The sequence below is a fragment of the Vanacampus margaritifer genome, chromosome 1 (assembly GCF_051991255.1).
Source record: "Vanacampus margaritifer isolate UIUO_Vmar chromosome 1, RoL_Vmar_1.0, whole genome shotgun sequence".
Lineage (NCBI taxonomy): Eukaryota > Metazoa > Chordata > Actinopteri > Syngnathiformes > Syngnathidae > Vanacampus > Vanacampus margaritifer.
The window spans coordinates 30,232,846-30,251,174 of record NC_135432.1 but is presented as its reverse complement, the minus strand read 5'-3'; the positions used below and the strand labels follow the sequence as shown (position 1 = coordinate 30,251,174).

General features: G+C 38.0%; 1 protein-coding gene across 5 annotated transcripts in view; it reads right to left on the bottom strand.

Moving 5' to 3' along the window:
- Positions 1-18,329, bottom strand: part of LOC144036399 (myelin transcription factor 1-like) — a 102,160-nt gene that overhangs the window by 83,565 nt on the left and 266 nt on the right. For all 5 annotated transcript variants that reach the window (XM_077547009.1, XM_077547016.1, XM_077547038.1 and 2 more), the window contains exons 2-3: positions 17,824-17,895; positions 16,976-17,073 (exon numbers count right to left, since the gene is read on the bottom strand). In XM_077547009.1, the coding sequence (XP_077403135.1) occupies positions 16,976-17,069 (94 nt within the window). In that variant the 5' untranslated portion in view covers positions 17,070-17,073; positions 17,824-17,895. The remainder of the gene's footprint in view (positions 1-16,975; positions 17,074-17,823; positions 17,896-18,329) is intronic.

The window sequence follows — 18,329 nt, the reverse complement described above, 5'->3', positions numbered from 1 at the left end:
CACTATAGAATCCAATTTAAAGGCTGAAGCACCTGTCTGAAAAATACTTTTACTGTAAAATCCCATGTGGGGAAACGGAAGAGCACACAAAAACACTCATGGTCAAAGGGGTTATGCAAATGAAGTTTCCACCCCATAAACCAAGAGTTCAATTCATAATTCATAAGGATTAAAGATGAATTTCATCTGAGGCTGTGCCCTCTTCGTTTGGCCCTTCTCCCGCCATTGGAAACGTTGTAGCCAAGAGAGCTTCATCGATGATTGTGAAGAGACCAGATCCTGTCCCTCCTGACCAAATCAATACATCTCCTGATTTGAACAACCTTCAGTTGCTTGGAGGAAAATCCTCTCAGTATGAAATATCGCAATTACGAATGCCACTCACTCCATTGGCTCACGTTAAGGGTCAGGGAGAAGTTGTACCTCCTTACACTCCTTGTACTGTGAATGCACACTTTCTTTTTTTCATGGATAGAGCAGTTGGTTCTTTGTTAGCAAGATTTCAAAATACACGGGCACATAGTAAGTAGGGCAAGTACAGTAGCCTAATTCAAGGGATCTGAAACCATGTGAAGCAGTCTGCATCAAAATGATTTGAAACAGCTGACAAAAACAAGCAAATGTCACATTTTACAAGGGCAGCCTGGAGAGTAAAGAAAAGTGAACAGAATTTTAAAAAAAATTATGGGAAATTACTTAATTGGAATTTGACCACAGTTTCTTTAAATATCTATGGTTGTTCCTCTAACAAACAGCAATCTTAGGGCTTAAGAGGTTCAAGAGGTTCAGTAATAAACTGTGACCAGGGTTACAAAAAATACTAGTTTGGGATTTTTCATTAGAGTTGTTTTTTTTATTTTCTTGTGACTTTAGTTTTTTGTTTTGTTTGTATTCAGTTAGTTTTAATAAGTTTAGTTTTAATTAGTTTTTAAGAGCGGGTTTATTAGTTTTTATTTGTTTTACTTTTCCCAAAAATGATTTGTTTTAGTTTAGTTTAAAATTAGTTTCTGTGTTAGTTGTAGCTTGTTACACATGTGGTGTATTTGTGGAGTACTAGATTTAAAAAAAAAAATAATAAAAAAAATAGGGTTGCCAAGTATTCTGTCATAAAGTATGTAGATGACCTTTATTCAGTAGGTATGAGTAATACTGGGGGAAAAAAACATTTTTAACATAAATTCTGAAAGCTCATGTATCAAATTAATTGACAAAGACGAAAACTAAGGACAATTTTGCTATAATTAAAGTTAGTTTTGGTTGTTTTATAAACATAAAATGTAGTTTGTAACTTACCGTTTTTTTAAAGCACTTTTGCTTTTATTTTATTTTTTAACAAAATAGTTATGTTAATTTTCATGAACTACAATTGGCTGTGACTGAAAGCAATCTAAAAAAGGAGAATGAACCCATTAGAATTTTAATGATACAATAAGCAATGACCTCAATCCATCATGTGTCACTTTCTTATTCAAAATCAATAGTGTTCTTGCTCTTATTATTCTCTAGGACAATAATACCTGCAAGTTTGCATCAGATCTGTTTATAACCGCCCTCGGTAGAGTGCTGACATGCACCATCTGCTCTGACCCTTGAACTTAGACCCCTCAATCAATTTGTTGATTTAAAAAAAAAACATTCAAAATTTTAATACATTTATTGCTTTGCTTTTTTACTTATTGTGCACAAACAAGTATTATTTTTATACTTGAATTTTCCATGTTACTGTTTAACACATTATTTCTTGATTCAACCAATCAATCAAATTATGTGTTTTATGTATAAAAAGGTGAAATCAGTATACAATTTAGAATTTATTTTTTATAATTTTGACAGCTCTGAAAATGAGACATTAAAGCACTTCATGATGCATGATGGTCTCTTGAGACGTGTGTCAGGTCTATTAAATGTGTTAAGCACGGTGTGCAGTATTTATGTTCATATCAATTCATGATATTTTTGAGTTGGATAAAGCCAGTTGTTGTTGGGGTTTTTTATGTTTGTGGTTTTGTTCACATAAGTGAGTGATCCACTTTAGCTGGTTGAGTTGGTTTAAGTGGATAAAAGTTCAATCATGAGAAGCCTATAATGATCAATTTCTGCATTTCAGATGTACAAATACATAACACGTACAAATATGGATCTTGGTGACTTAATAAATCCATCATGATCCTACTACTAAGAATGTCAACAACTGATCATTTTTGAAGACTTTGATTTCCCTGCGCCCTGTTGCCCGGAAGGAATCAAAGGAGCCGAAACTGTAAATCCATTAATGGCTTTCCCGCTTCAACTTTAAGATACCAAAAAAAGAGAAAAGCTAAAAGGCCATAACAAGCAGCTCCGCCTCCCAGAAAGCAACAGCAGGTCACTCCAGACTTTATCACTGACTCCATGATGCAATTAAGCATGGTGGTAGTGCAGCTGTGGTTCTGCTGATTGTATTAGAGAACCAGTGATGTCTTTCTGGACAATGCCCCAGAGATTAGGAGACAGGGACACTTACATAGCCTGAAAGTACAATAAAGACAAGTGTCACAGGCTTCAACTCTCAATGCTTTTATTCATCCAACTCTGAAACGTTTGAAATGTTTTTTTTGTTTTTTTTCGCTGGCAACTTTTTGTGTCTGTATAGTTTTATAGCCTAGGGGTCATTATCTCTCCAACACAGAGAGTAGCAAATAGTTTGCTTCAAACAATGCACAAGCACATGCAAACAAACTCACACCCAGCTCACGCATCACTAAATCTCAGTCAGAAAGGGATGCAGACGGAGGAGATAACTGTAAGATGTGCACCGAGTGAAAACAAACTCTGGCAAGTAATTAATGTGTGATACCCAGAATCACATACATGCACACACGCCAAACACACATGAATATACCAATGGACATGGTCATTGAGGCCTTCTCCTTCCAGACGCCGCAGCTGGGTACAGGGGGGAGGGTGTGGGTGGGTGGGGTAGAAGGTCGAAACCTACAGCACAGTACAGAGGACATCTAGAGAAGAAAGTAATGTAGAGTGACTGATAAAAAGGGTCAGAAGAGTCGATCAAGATGCAGAGAGTAGAGCGATGAGAAGAGCCCCCCGAGTGCAGCAGAAATCAACCTATTTATTCACTACACAGATTGTAATGCTGGATGAACAATCAAGGTGAAGGCACAATGAAAACATGGCTAGAGGCCAGGGAGAGATCACCTTTTGGGTTTACTGCCATTTAGCAATTTGAAGTTTTAATATTAGCTCTGAGTAAAATGCCACTCCTGGGTCTGATCTAGTGGTGTGTTTCCGTCAAATAAAAATATCTTTAAAAAGTAGGACACCTTTATCAGCCACTGTGATCACATTTCTCTTGACAGAATACCATACAAATCCGTTAACGTTGCACTTTTTGTGCTTTTAGCCTAAACCTATAATTTACATCATATCATTGTGTCCCTAAATGGGACCAGAAGCATGAACTGAGATCCAATTACAGAAGTCAATCACTATGATATCAGTAGGATGAGACCCAGATTAGGATTTTGCCATATGGCACGTTGGGACAACTGCGGTTAGCACTGTGGGCTGAAGTTGAGCATGCACACACACACAAACACACAAATATGCACACACACTTTAGCAGACTTACAGGAACTTTGGCTTACTCATACCACATGAGGAGAATGGTATTATACCCCATACCATTAGTCCAATATGTCCATGCAATGATGCCATTAGGAGGCATTTTTGCGGTCATAGTGTAAAAAGTCACTTTTTGTCTGAATAGAAAATTAACGCTATCATTTTTTACACACATTTAACATAAGTATAGTATGCTCAATCCACTTCCAGTAACACATCTAGTAACTTACTGTTACAAGACAAAGACACTGCGGCTATTTTCGATTATAGCCACCTCATCAGTCTGATTGCATGGGATATGAATTAGTGTCACTTTAAACACGGCACACACAAAAACTCTGTGACATGGATGTTAATGTGCAGAAGAAAATTGAACACACTACTTCCGTCCATTCCTTTTTGACTTAGGGTGGTGGTGGAGGGGCATCAATCTGGACTGTTTGTCAGTTAATTGCAGGGCACATAAAGAGAAAGAACCATTCACATTTATGTTCATACCTATGGAGTCGAGATTAAAACCAATGTACAATTTGTTAGACATACTAAAGCTGTAATCTACTGCGTATATCTACTACATGTCACAGTAGAGGAATTCGACAAGTAATCGATTATCAAATTAATCAACAACTATTTTAATAATCGAGTAATCATTTGGAGCCATTTTTTATTTAAAATTGTCCAAATACTCTGATTTCAGCATAGCAACAGTAATTGTTCACTGATTTATGTATTCTTCATGAAAGAAGACTGATTATCTTTTGCGTTTAACTGAAGTGAAAATGGAAGGAAGGCAAACTGGAATGTGTTGTTATGGTGTACTGCCTATACACATACTTTTTACTATTATTCGATCCACTTTCTCAGAACAGCAAGCCTTCTGGTGAGCTTGCTAAGATCAAGGTCAACACGGTGCTTGTTCGTTGTCTACTGGCTGCTAATTTGCCTCTTTTTTTCTCTCTCACTCATAACCAGTTATTGCTTTGTGGGGGCTCCACATAAACTGTGGTCCGTCATCACACATAACATCACGTTTTAATTATATTCTATGGAGCTTTCCAACTTTTATACGGTCTGGATATTTCCCATACAAACAATAATTAAATTCCTAATTCTCTTCTTGATTATTGTCCCCTATAGTAAACTTCCAACTTTCACTTTCAAAATATGATTAAATGTTACATGGAATGTGGCCATTTTGAGAATTTTGCAGTAATGATCACAAACTCACTACTTGCATTAAATTATTTCTAGGGGATTTTTCCTGCCCTTATCTTAGTTATTGCTGCATGCAAGTCCTTAAGAGGGGCCATGTTAGAGACTCACACAAACATACACACAGCTCCATTTAGAGTATTTCAATAAAAGTAGTGAGTGGACAATTCATTTCAGTTTTAACATTACCCCAGCATTTTAGAGAATCCACACCAAAATCCTATCATGACCTACAAATCCCTCCATAACCTAATCCCACACACTACCTGACTGTGCAACTCGACTTTTAACAACTGAAAATACTTGTACACTTGCAAAGTGTCTTTGGGTGTCCTGAAAATTACTATATGCGGTGAGTGTTAATAATTATAATTTTAACTAGTATTGTTTGGAGAAGAATTCCAGGTAATATGTTACTATCTCTTCAGCTGAAAACCTTGGACCAGGTCAGAGTAGTCTTTGTGCCACTGAGTCTTTTCAATACTTGTGATAATGGATTCAATCCAAGCCCTTCCCCTTTGTGCTATCTTTCTACTATCCCTCTGTCCTCCACCACATCCATTTGAAAAAGAAGGTCTGCATATAAATTACGCAATGCAGTTTACTGTAAGAGTCCACCGGGGAAATTGACGAAGAGAATGGAGGGGGAGGGTGGAATGGGGGTTGAGTGTAAAACAGAGTTATGGGAAATAGCAGAGGATGCAAGGCAAAGTGCACAGAAAGATGGAGAAGATAGAGATGATGGGAAGAACTGGGGTGGCAGTGAGGGAGAGGATGATTGTTCAGGAGAAGAGGGGAGCAAGTGGATGTGAGGAGGGAGGCAGAGCGGTGCGGTGAATCTAAGTGAGGGACATTGATTAAGTCAAGAAAAATATAAGTAACAAAATGGACAATTTGATCAAGATTACATAATATGAACAAAAGTTGGCTGTAATGGTCCATTTCCACTTCAGAGTCACAAGCCAGACAGAATTGAAAATAGTAGAAGCATGCACCCGTTGTTCCTACGGATCCAAGCTCTGGTTAAGCCCACAAAATTTTTCCATGCTGCCTTTCTTTTTTCCCCACCTCCCCAAAGAACTATGTGCCGTCGGACCGTGCACTTGGTGGAAGCACACCATGATCGGGCACACAGCAAATCGGTCAGTTAAATTTCCAGTGTTCGATCAAATATGCAGTAAGCAGTGTTATTTTAACACTGTTAGGATAAAAAGTTACAGTGTCAGTAAATTTTCTTGAGTGTTGGGGAGGATGTTGGGTGTAACCTGAATAGCACGGCCTTGAGTGTTAAATTGACTACATCCTCATTTACGGTGAAGGATCAACTTTTCCAATTTTGCTAGTGTAGCGTACTTTCAACACTACTCAGTGTTTACCAATGTAGTTTTTAACACTATACAGTGTTGGAGTACCACTTGTTAAGTGTGAAAAAAGTAACACTTTGAAAAGTGTCAGATTTACACTCATTGGTGTGGAGATTTAACATTCTGAGTGTAGTGACCCTCATGCCAGTCAAAACGGGTCACCATGGTTACCTGTGGGTTGTTGTTTTGACGCCTGGTTCAATGACGCAGACTCACTCCAGTTTCGACTTCACAATTTCGTTTCAATTTTGTTTCCACATGGACAGAGGACATGAGTCCATAATGACCAGACACAACACGATCATCCCCACCACGCCACCGACCACGGTCTAAAACTGTTTTTCTTCTCCCACTGGTTACACCTGAGACTCATCATCCCACTGATTAAGTAGTCTCAGGCCAAGGCAAATGGGCACCACTGCTCCCCCAAGTGGTGGGAGGTTCAACACATAAACAAGTTAACAGAAATGGCTCTTACACTGAGTGTTAATCTAACAGCAATTTTGCTGTGCAGGGTCTGGTTGGTGTCAGACCCGTAGTGTGGCAATTTGCTCGGTCCAAGACACAGAGCAATTTAATGACACCATGTCTGCTAATCTGACATAGCGACCGTCATGAAAAAAAAGTGATGAAGCCTGAGCTTGGCATAATAATAACAGAGATGGAAAAAAAGGAAACCCTGACATTATGGCTCATGAATGCGACCAGCTGGGCGCTATTATCCTTCCATCAACCACCAAAAAGGTAAGTTTGGATACATTTTTGAGGCCACAAAAAAAAAGTACTTATACTGAGGGCCTGGCTCATCATTTCTGTTCTACTTCTTCCCAATAATATTTGATAAAATCGAGGTCAGGGATCACAGGTTCTTCTACACGCCACTCATTCAAAGACCTTGTTTTGTGCACACTGAATGAAGTACAGTCATTCTAGAATAAAGAAAGGCCTCCACCTAAAATGTTCAAAAAAGGTGGAAGAACAGAACTGACCAAAATGTTGTGCGACAAAAGCCGCTTTTGTCCTGAAATTTTATACTAAGAATCAAGGTTAACTATCTATCGTGTATTTTGATGGAGAATTTTGGACACATTTTAAACCCATCTAATTAACTGATGATGCAGACCTTTTGCACGCAATAATTCAACAGCAACTACAATAATGCATTTATTTAGCTGGTGCTGGGCTGAAAAACCTCACGTCACAAATTGGCAAAAAAAAAGTGTTGTTTTTTCCACAAACCTATATACTATTGGTCAGTCAACACTTGTGGGTGTTATTTATTTATGTATTTATTTATTCACTACAAATAATTGACCATTCTAAAGTGTTGCAATTGACTTGATCTCTTTGACGATATAATGTTAATGGTTGAACAAACATCGTTTCTGGGGTCTCCTGAAAAGTGACGATTTTGGCCCAATACTAGTGATATACTATGTATTTTTGTGTGCATGTTGAATCAAATGTTCAGAGTGTAAATCATGTCATTAGTGTGCCTTTGTCAGCATTTGTGTGTTGCTTTAACTTTGCACATAGTAAATGGAAGGTTAAAAGGTCTTTTCTGCGGTGCAATAGAGTTTGGTTGCTCCCTGCTTTGCTGTCTTCTTCTCGCTACAAACCAGTGCAAGGGCACAAACAGGCCTTTATGCCAGACAGACAGACACGACTTCCCTTCTCTTTCTCTTCCTGCTGCTTCCTGTGCCTCTGAATGAAAGGAAGTGCAAAAGGGACTGAAGTGTAAGGAGTCCTCTGTCCCCGCCACCTCGCTCAGACAGAAGTGATACCACAGCCGACAACAACAACTACGACAGCAGTGAAAAGCAGCACTGCAGAATTATTCATGAAGGTTGAACCCTGGGCACAACAGCAAAAGAACTCGGTCTGTCTACTAAAATCACACCCTCCGTGCATTCAAAGTCATCCCCGTTCATGAGTTACAACACAAAACTTTGCCCACCTGTTCAGATAAAGGAAGACTATGCTAAGCTATGAAAGTGCCTATACTCTACCATGAATGAAAAGTTTGCAGTTTGGCACAAGGGGTGCTCTGTTGCCAGACAAAACATCTGTGTGACGCACAAGTAATAAATTGTTGTTTTTCTTAGTAATGACACGAGTTATATTATGCACCTTGTTGTACGCAATATGATTTTGCACTGTAGTTATTTTCTGAAATATACTGTATAGTGTTGTATACTGTAATTCCTTGCCTGGGCTGCAGACTGCTTTTCATGCAGATCCCTTGCCAGCTGCACAAAATTCCACTCAAACATCACACTATGAATAATAGCCCTATAGGATACTTACAGCTATTCCACAAATATCTGAACAGGCATTGTACTTGTCAACCCGGTCAGTTGTGTTTAACAATCAGCTCCCTGAGCCATGTATTTAAGTTTTCTGGTTTCTGTCTGTCCTGGTCGGTCCATTATCCTAATCAGGTTGAATCTAGTCACACCTTTCGAGTGATTATTTTACAGTACTTTATATCTTCTTATTTTATTTTTTATTTTTTACTTCTGTTAATTTTGTGTTTAGAGAACCCAAGTAACTTGTTTGTTTTCGGTTATTTTAGAAAACAAATGCGTCGTTTTTGAGTTCCTGCATTTGGGTCCACAAACTCATGCAAGCGCTAACAAGTTTTGTATTGTTTTATTTTTCTGTAGACAAAAAAACATTGGACTTTTTGGAGATGAATACTGTATGAGGTAAGAGATCACCATTTCAGTTTTTAATGCTTGGTATTTATATCTGGATCTGATACAATTCCGTTTGAACTTTGAATCCTATCAGTTTTTGAATACAAGCTGCAATTTAAAAAGAGAGAAGAAAGAAAATCTGAGACATTTCATAAACATTGGGCTTGTCCAGTACAAACCATTTGGGAAGCCCTGAAAAAAAAAAAAACTGGTGCACACTATGTGCCAGATTTTAAATGGGTAGATGAAGGAAAGCATTTGACAACAGAAATATTTTGAGAGCTGTATAGGAAGTCTAAAATGACTGTTTGTGACATCAGCAACAACGTTGAGCAGGCAGGAGTGTTACCACAAGTTACTGTTTGCAGAGGACTTCATGGATAAAATGAAAGCGTCTACACCAGAAGATGCTAACTAAACATAATAAGCAAAAAGAATAGGAAATCCAGGCTGGAATTTTCCAAAAAGTGTACAGAGACAAACCTAAAAATATCTAGGGCAAAGTTAAATGTATGGATGAGACCTAGTTTAACCTTTACATAGTTTGGAGACCGCCAAACTCAGGATGGCTTTTTCTGGGACAGGCTTCATTAATGATGTAATAAACAAAGACAGCTGAACTCCAAAATCTACCAAAAAATGTTTGCCAATTCAATGAAATATGCAACCAAAATGATTGATTCTCCATCATGCAGCAAATTAATTACACATATAGCACACTGTCGAAACAACAAATGAGTTCATTCGGGACAGGAAGTAGAAGGTTTTAATCACTTTTGGGCTAACAGAGTCATGACAGCTTTAAGCAAAACATAATTCTGAAGTGACACCAAGTGGAAGAAAAAGATCCTGTCACCCAGCCCCAAAAGAGAAATTTTGGTGATAAAAACAGCCAATTACAAAAAAAAAAAATACATAAAATAGAAGACTGAAAGTTTTTTTGTTGAGCACAGGGGCACCCCAACTTGTATTGAATGCAGAGAGAAAATTGCTATGGTCAAGAAATCAGATGACATTCCTCAACTAGACATGCTGAGGAGTGTGCAAAGTACAAGGGAGAGGAGCGAGAGGACCAGGTCACCACTCACCTTCTGAAAAACTATTCATTTAATGTTCTGAATGATTATTAAGAAAGATCTGAGAAGATTGGATTAGTTGTACTTATTTTTAATACTTGAATCCAATACTTGATGAGGCCTAGACATACCTAGACTCTAGTGCAAGTGCAAGCGAATGATTTGCAACGAAATATAAAGTCTTACTGACTTTAATCTATTTTTTTTAAGTCTGTTCCAATCGCTTCTTCGCCAAAATGTTTACTACAAATATGTTGTGTATCAGAGCCAGATGTAAGTGCCTGGAAATAAATATGAACTCTTAATCTTTTGTCTAATATTCATCATTTAATGTAAACAAAAATAGCTTCAATAAGCAGAATGTTCCCAGTATGGCAAGATTAGTATCATCTCATATTGCTGTGGCCCTGTATAGGCTATCCATCACATCACTTCCGTCCCTTATTAACGCATTCACTGCCATTGACGCCTATAAACGTCAAAAATTCATTTCAACTATTTCTATTAGTTTAACATTTTTCCACTTTTGTTAACAAGAGTATGAAAACCTAGACTTTTTTTTTTCAGTCAGGCGATTACATTTTTTAATTGTAATTAATGGCATGACTTCAATAGTTAAATCACGATTAATCACAAATTTTATATCGTTCTAAATGTACAATAAAAAATTTTTTCGTTGTTTTCATACACTTGTTAACAAAAGTGAAAAAAATTTGAATAAATAAAAAACACAAATATGAATAGTTCAAATGAAATTTTGACGTCTATAGCCGTCAACGGCAGTGAATGAGTAAATCTCTTCAACTCAGCGGCAGTAAAATCCATCACAACTGGAAAAGAAAGGTTTAACCTGGCGGTTGCGATCAATCCAGTCAACTTAAGGATGGAAACTCCACAGTTCATAAGTTCATAGGTTACAAATCTCCGAATCAAGCGCCAGCCGTGATGTACCCTGATGGGACACCCCACCCGTGGAACTCCCTGGAGGCCCTGCAGGGCTAGATCTAATAAATGTGGGTCACATTCAGCTTTGTGTGTCCGTGCGTGTGTACGTGTGCTCAAGACAGTCAACTCTCAGACGGCATTCAGATAATGACGAAAAAAGGACTTATTTCTCAAAGGCAGCCGAGCATGAAAAGGAACCGACCCCCACACACAAATGCCAACAAAACAGGAACACACATGCACACATTTAACCCCAGTCTAGCCTACAGATACAAGGAACTAAAAATAGTAACGTAAATAGAACAAAAGGATTTCAGGAAATATGTTCAGCAAAATTCAGCATGTATTGCTTAACACTTCAAGTGTGCCACTGAGCTGCTGCTGCTTGCAATGCACTTACACATCCACGCTGTGTAGCGATTTCTAATATCCTGCATGCTTTACAGAACCCTGTGACTGGACCATGAATACTTCATGGATTTCCTGAAAACACAAAGCCCTGTGGAACTAGCAGGCAAAGTGTGTGGGTTCCTCTGCAGGTCACTGTGCCAAAGTGTGTCTGCTCTATATTTACTCAAAACCAACCTTGTACATGTTTATGTGTGCGAGGGTGTGTTTACAGTGGGATCAAAGTACATTTGTATGGAAAAGCACAGTATGTTTGTATGCATTTGTCTGTGTATGCGCATATATTTATGTTCATGTGAAAATGTGTGTGCATCTAAATGCACATGGGGGTGGATGCATGTGGTGTTTCTGTATGTGTGCATGTATGCCTGCATGCAGTTATAGGTATGATTATGGCTGTTTTATGAGCATGGTGATTCAGGTGTGTGTGTGTGTGTGGAGGTGAAATAACAATCTTTTCATACTGTGTCACATGTTCACCTGCATGGACCAATGCTCAGCCTGCATGAAGAATATATTCAGTGTACCAGAAGGATCATGATGTTTCACACTGGGCAGGGATGGGGGAAGGGTGCATGTGCTTGTACATGCAAGGGAGACAAAGATGACCAAACTGCGGCTGACAATATGTGCACCACATTTCCAATTTCCTTGTGTTGGGGGTGGGTGGGGGTGGGGGGTGCAATGATAATAGCAGTGGTGTAGACAATGGCCAAGGTTATTTAATAACAAACACAAAACGCTCCATTCTGAAAGTGAGATGTGCCAATGCACTCACAGTATAGGCACACATTGACTGTCTCTTTTGTAGAACTTGACATATGGTGCACACATTTTCCCCCTCAATTTCAGATCCAACTCCTCACGCCGGCAAATTGCCACACCTCCCCTCATCCTCACGCTCATCAGCCCCCCTTCTGTTTCCTCGTCTCCCCATCTCTTCCAATTCTCTCCTCTTTCGGAAAGTCATCTGCTCGCTAAGCAGTAAGCAACATCACGGGCCGCTTGCAGAAATGAGAGTATACAAATGATTTGTGGCACCAGCGTCCCACTGGCGCCAGCCTCTGTGACTGTGAGGAGGTGGTTGTTGGGGGACGCTAATGTCACTTTCACCTTGTGTTTCTCTCGCAGGCCCATGATGATCATTTCTCCCCGATTTCATCGCAAATGTGTTTCAGGCAAGGGCCGCCAAGGGAAGAGAGAGCTCAAGAGAGCATGAGGGAGAAATGATGTTTGAGAGCCATGCAGTCCACTCTGCTGTAGCGTGGAAGTGGAAGCAGGGGGTGGGGGTAAACAAGGGAGCTATGGGAGGAGGGTATACATAAGGGGAGATGGAGCAAAAAGGTGGGGGCGCATCTGCACAGTGACCTTTCTCTGATTCAATCTTGCTGATGAATCCTAATGAAGGATTTAATAAAATCACAGTTTACAATCTATCTCAGCATCAAAGCGTGCAATCCAATTCAAAACACATACCCATCTACATTTCCAATATTGCCGCAAACAAATCAAACCCTTAGCCGTAAAATAAGTGAGCATCGAATCAATGTGTGAGTGGAAAGCGAGGCGAGAAAAATTATCTATGCTGGAGAGTGAGTGGCTGGCACATTCGTTCCAGCTGTGGTCTAATGTCACAACTTGTCATATTCATTTGGCCTTCTAATGAGGCTAAAGTCAACAAGGTGCAGCACACATGAGTGGAAACACTGTGCGGCTAATAACTAGAAATTAGCAGCGAGGAGTAGATGACGGCCGAGAGCAGGTAATGGGAATTCATTTGAAACTTAATCGTGTGCGGGCTGGAAATCAGTTCAGCAAAAATGTTGTTCAGATATGGAAAAAGATTACAATTTTACTGACAACACCAAGCTCCTCTCCCACCCCCAAAACCACAGCTATTATTTTTTTGGGTTACGTTTAAAGGTACCTATCTGCCTTCAAAGTAAAGCACACACATTAATGCAACTATTTGAATATATAGTGCTGTACAATATAATACTGTTACACTTTGGGGAAAAAACCTGAGTAACTAAATTCTTTGAAACAATGACATCTGCTGACTTCACATGGGACTGCAGCCACAGATAGATAGATCTCGATAGATAGATAGATAGATAGATAGATAGATAGATAGATAGATAGATAGATAGATAGATAGATAGATAGATAGATAGATAGATAGATAGATAGATAGATAGATAGATAGTCTGTTGGGGTTGCAATCAAATTTAACAGAAAAAATACAATGAGGTTAATCAGCAGCAAGTTGCAAGTAAACTGATTGTGTGGACCGGGAAATGGGGTGACAGAATTATTGGACCTTTTTTTTTTAATGGAAATCTTAATGCCAAAATGGATCTTAATATGTTGCAAGAAGAGATTTCCCATTAATGCTAAACAAGGACAAACATTTCCCAGTTTACTTTCAACAAGGTAGTTCAACTTCCACCTCACCGTGGTATTTATGGGCCAATGGTTAGATCAGCCGTTTCCAGATATTTGGATTGGATATTGTGAGTGGCCTCACAGATACACAGATCTCCTTCCACTTGTTTTTATATTTGGGGGGCATTTGAAGGCCAAGGTGTATGAGGAGAAGATACCAAGCATAAATCCTCTCAAGGAACCCATCACCAACACGATTACAAGCAAAACTCCAGCTGTGCTAATATGTGTTTTTAGCAGTGAAAGACACGCTTTGAAATGCATTTTCAAAACAATGGTAGTCAAGTAGAGTATATTATACTGTATATGTGTGTTTCATTTAAAAAAAAAGAAAAGTTTTTTCCTATGTATGGAAAAGAATCGGACACCCTCTATATACTTGCATACAGGGGCAGTATATTGCATATGTGTTTTGCGTAAATGCATCACAAAGCAATAATTACACACAGTGTGACACTGTATATCACTGCTGTTATGCAGCAAATATACATCTTTACCTCTGTGACATTACCATTATTATCATCCTTAAACCCATTCTAGTTTGCATGCTCAGTTTAACTTTGTGAGGGATTGTGTGCAATGGTAATGGGATCTGTGAGTGTGTGCCCAGTAGACTGAGTTACGAGTGTGAATGGAGTGAGTGGTATTTGACCATGTGCATTGTGTTTTATGAGATGAGCAGGCTTTAATGACTCTGTCACCAGTAAATGGGCTCTGATTTGTAGCGCAGCTGTTGCCCTGCACCGTGATCAACTCAGCCTTCTGGAGAAACAAGCACAGATTTTCATACTAAACCTTGAACAGTGCATGTCGATTGGGTTCCTGGCAAAAAAAATGGTCTCATTAACGTGTGCTATTGATACAGAAAATAATTGCAATTTGAAGTCTAATCAGAGAGAAATCACAGCTGTTCAGATGCAGGTGCCAGTCAGACCTTACATTATACATCCAATCAATGCACCTATTCCTCCGAGATGCCACTTTTCCATTATTTTTCATTGGTAGCGTGGCTTGGGTCCCATTCACGTGGATACCATGCAGTTGGAGCTATGCTATTCATTAACTAACTGTAACTGTAGCAGGGAGTTCAAAAGCAGAATCTTTCCATGGGAATAATTTAGAATTGATAAGAGTAACCTGAAAAAATGAATTAATTTGAAGGTTAGTCTCAAGTTTTTTTTAGTTAACAAAAACTAACCAAAAAAACTAAAACTAAAATTTAAAAAAAACAATTTTGTTAACAAAAAAACAAAATGAAAATGCTTTTAAAAAAACGAAAACAAACAAACTACATTTTACAAATCTAACTAAAACTAACTATAATTATAGCAAAAATGTCCTTCGTTTTAGTCTTTGGTAATAAATTTAATGCATGAGCCTTTGGGGATGATTTTAAATGTGATTTTAAGTAGATTTATTTTGATATTAACCGCAATAAGGACGTTTGAAAGTGTGACACACAAAAGTGATGTCATCTAGCAACAGCCAATAGAAAAGCATGGTGTTTTTTAAATATTGCGAAACGTAGTACACATTTTTTTTAAACAACTAAAACTAATACTGAAACTAACTAAAACTAAACTAAAACTAAGCATTTATGAAATAACTAAAACTAATAAAAACAAACAGAACCACCTTGAAAACTAATTAAAACTAACTAAATTTTAAAAACCAAAAGTCAAAACGAAATAAAATCCAACTAAAATGACAAATTCCAAAACTATAATAACCCTGGTTGGTCTATGACTTGGAACTAATATGCTGTTGGGGGGAGGTGTAATTGTAGGAAATACAGTGCCTTGTGAAAGTATTTGGCCCCTTGAACTTTTTTAACTTTTGCCACATTTTAGGCTTCAAACAAAGATATAAAATGGGATGTTTTGGTGAATAATCAACACCAAGTGGGACACAAAGATGAAGTGGAGCGAAATTATGAGAAATTTTAGACTTTTGTTTAACAAATAAAAAGCTGAGAAGTAGAACGTGAAAATATTTAGCCCCACTTGAGTTAATATTTTGTAGAACCACCTTTTGCGGCAATTGCTGCAAGTGTCTTCGGTTATGTCTCCATCAGTTTTGCATAGCTATTGTAGATTTTGATTTATCTATCACTGCCTTTTAGAAGGGAAACTTCCATCCCAGTCTCAGGTCTTTTGCAGACTTCTTCCAAAATTTGAGACTGCACTGAGAGGAAAGGAGGTGAATAATGTCGCATACATTTCAAATTGTGTCACACTTGGTGTTAATTTGTAAAAAAAAAATAATAAATCAAATCAAATCAAAATTTGTGTCCTTTATGTTTGAAGCCTGAAATGTGGCAAAGGGTCAACAAGTTCAAAGTGCTGTGTTTATTCAATTAAATATTAATATTTTTGTTTTACAATTAAATATAGTGTTTACAAACTATGACATATTAAAAAACAAACAAACTAATTCTCACTAATTATTTTTATAGAAAATGTCCCAAAAGTTCCCAGCTAAACTTCACATGCATGGAAATATTCCAAAAGCTTTCAGAATTGGTGACTATGACTTACAAAAGCCCCTATGTAGTAGAAAGAAATACAAATCCCCTTTCACACTGGACTGGTGTGCCAATTTAAGTCAAACTAAGATGATCCAACTCAACTCACCATAATGTATGACATACTGTACGGTGACAGTGCCGCTGCTAATGTGATCAGTTTTCATCGGAATTACCCTGATCTCATAAAATTGAAGACTGGTGATGTAGGTGGAAATCTGGTAATGGTCTACGACATAATTTATTTATATCCACATTTCAGACCCATTCAAGTTACATAGTGCTGTACTGTGTGTATGTGTATACACTGTAGGTGAATCTGTGTCCTGCTTTACAAAAAGATTTTTTTTTGTTTGTTTTGTTTTTATTTCATTCTTTCATCCATTTCTCTATGTATTTTCTACCACTTATCCTTTTCTGGTTCACAGATGTGCTGTAAGTCTATCCCAGCCTAACACGCATGTCCATGTCCATGTTTTTGGAACGTGGGAGGAAACCAGCGAATCCGGAGAAAAGCATAAGGATAACATGCAAACACAGTGACCTGAATGTCGAGCCTTATAGTGGGACAGACATGCTGACCGCATCCCCCACTCTGTTGCCTTGGCAGAATGTTATAAACTAAAACTAAGCTCTCAAAGAAAATACATTTTCCATCATCCAGTAGCATTGGCTTCTTACCTTTTTCAGCGAATACAGAATCTTCCATGGCATGGTCACAGTGAAATAGTGTGAAAACAGTTATTGGTGACCTGCTTACTTCAAACATCACCATGTGCCTGAAGAAGAAACAAAAATGATTTTTTTCTCTTGCAAAGTAAATGTTGGACTACAGTTACAGTATCTATTCATTCACAACCATGTTGGATCGTATCTTAAAACAGTTAAGCACATATTTAATATTGTGTATTGTGTCATATTGTGTAACATTTATTTGCATAACATGAAGACAGAAATTTACCTTCACATTTAAAAAGCTTCAGATTAACAATCACATCAAACAAATTATATCCTGACTGCTACTTGAAAGTACTACACAACCACCAAATGAAATGAGCCACATATCAAATAGGTTTGTGTTTTCTTTAAAAATAAATAAATAAATATAAATGCTATCGGAGTGGTTTTGGTGCCACTTAGACAGTCAAGCCATAATACTGTCCATTTAGCAGAAAAGCAAAACAAAATATAGCTCGGGGCCTAAACTACACTGAGCATGTGCCATGGAAAAACACATAAAACACTTAATATCATGCAAACTTATTAAAACACCCCGCCTCTTCTGTATGCTATAAAGTGGCCACTTCACATCTTATCACAGCAACAAAAAATCACAAGATCTGCTTAAGACGAAGTTCAAATGATTTCTTTATCACTTGAAAACCACTCTGGTATGGCGCATCCAGAAAGTGAATGGCTCTATTCTCTGTGAGAATATTGCACAAAAACAATAGGCATATATTCCCAGCCCAGCAAAATTACTACAGGTCAATACAAAAAGAGTTGACAATAAATTGTCCCAAGCTCACCTGTATTTTGCCAATTGATGTTTGTTGGCTACTGGAATATGTGAAGACAGGTGGGGATCTGCAGTGATTTTCCTAAACGCACAGTAGAGAGCACCTGCAATTCAAATACTGTACATACTGACATGCGAAAACAACAAAGCCACAACCGAATATTTCCATTTGCCTGCATTTGAATAAGTCAAGTTCTTGTCAAGTCATTGATGTTTTACATTATTTTAAAGTGGAAAGAAAGTTGGTCTGTTGTTGGCTGATTGATTGGTAATGGTTACCTTGCTTTCTAAACTGCCTACTATCTGAAGGCAGGTAGGTAATAAACAACTAAAAGTTTATTTACAGTAAACAATGTGTAGCTCAACTGGTTTCATGGATAACAAAGAAAGTCTGCCCTCGTGTGGACGGAAAATTTAAACGCATTTGCCTGGGAAAAAAAACAGAAAAGAAAAAAAACGAGAAGTACTTAAACCAATTGTCCAAAATGCAGAAGAAACGTTTTGATTTATGGCTTG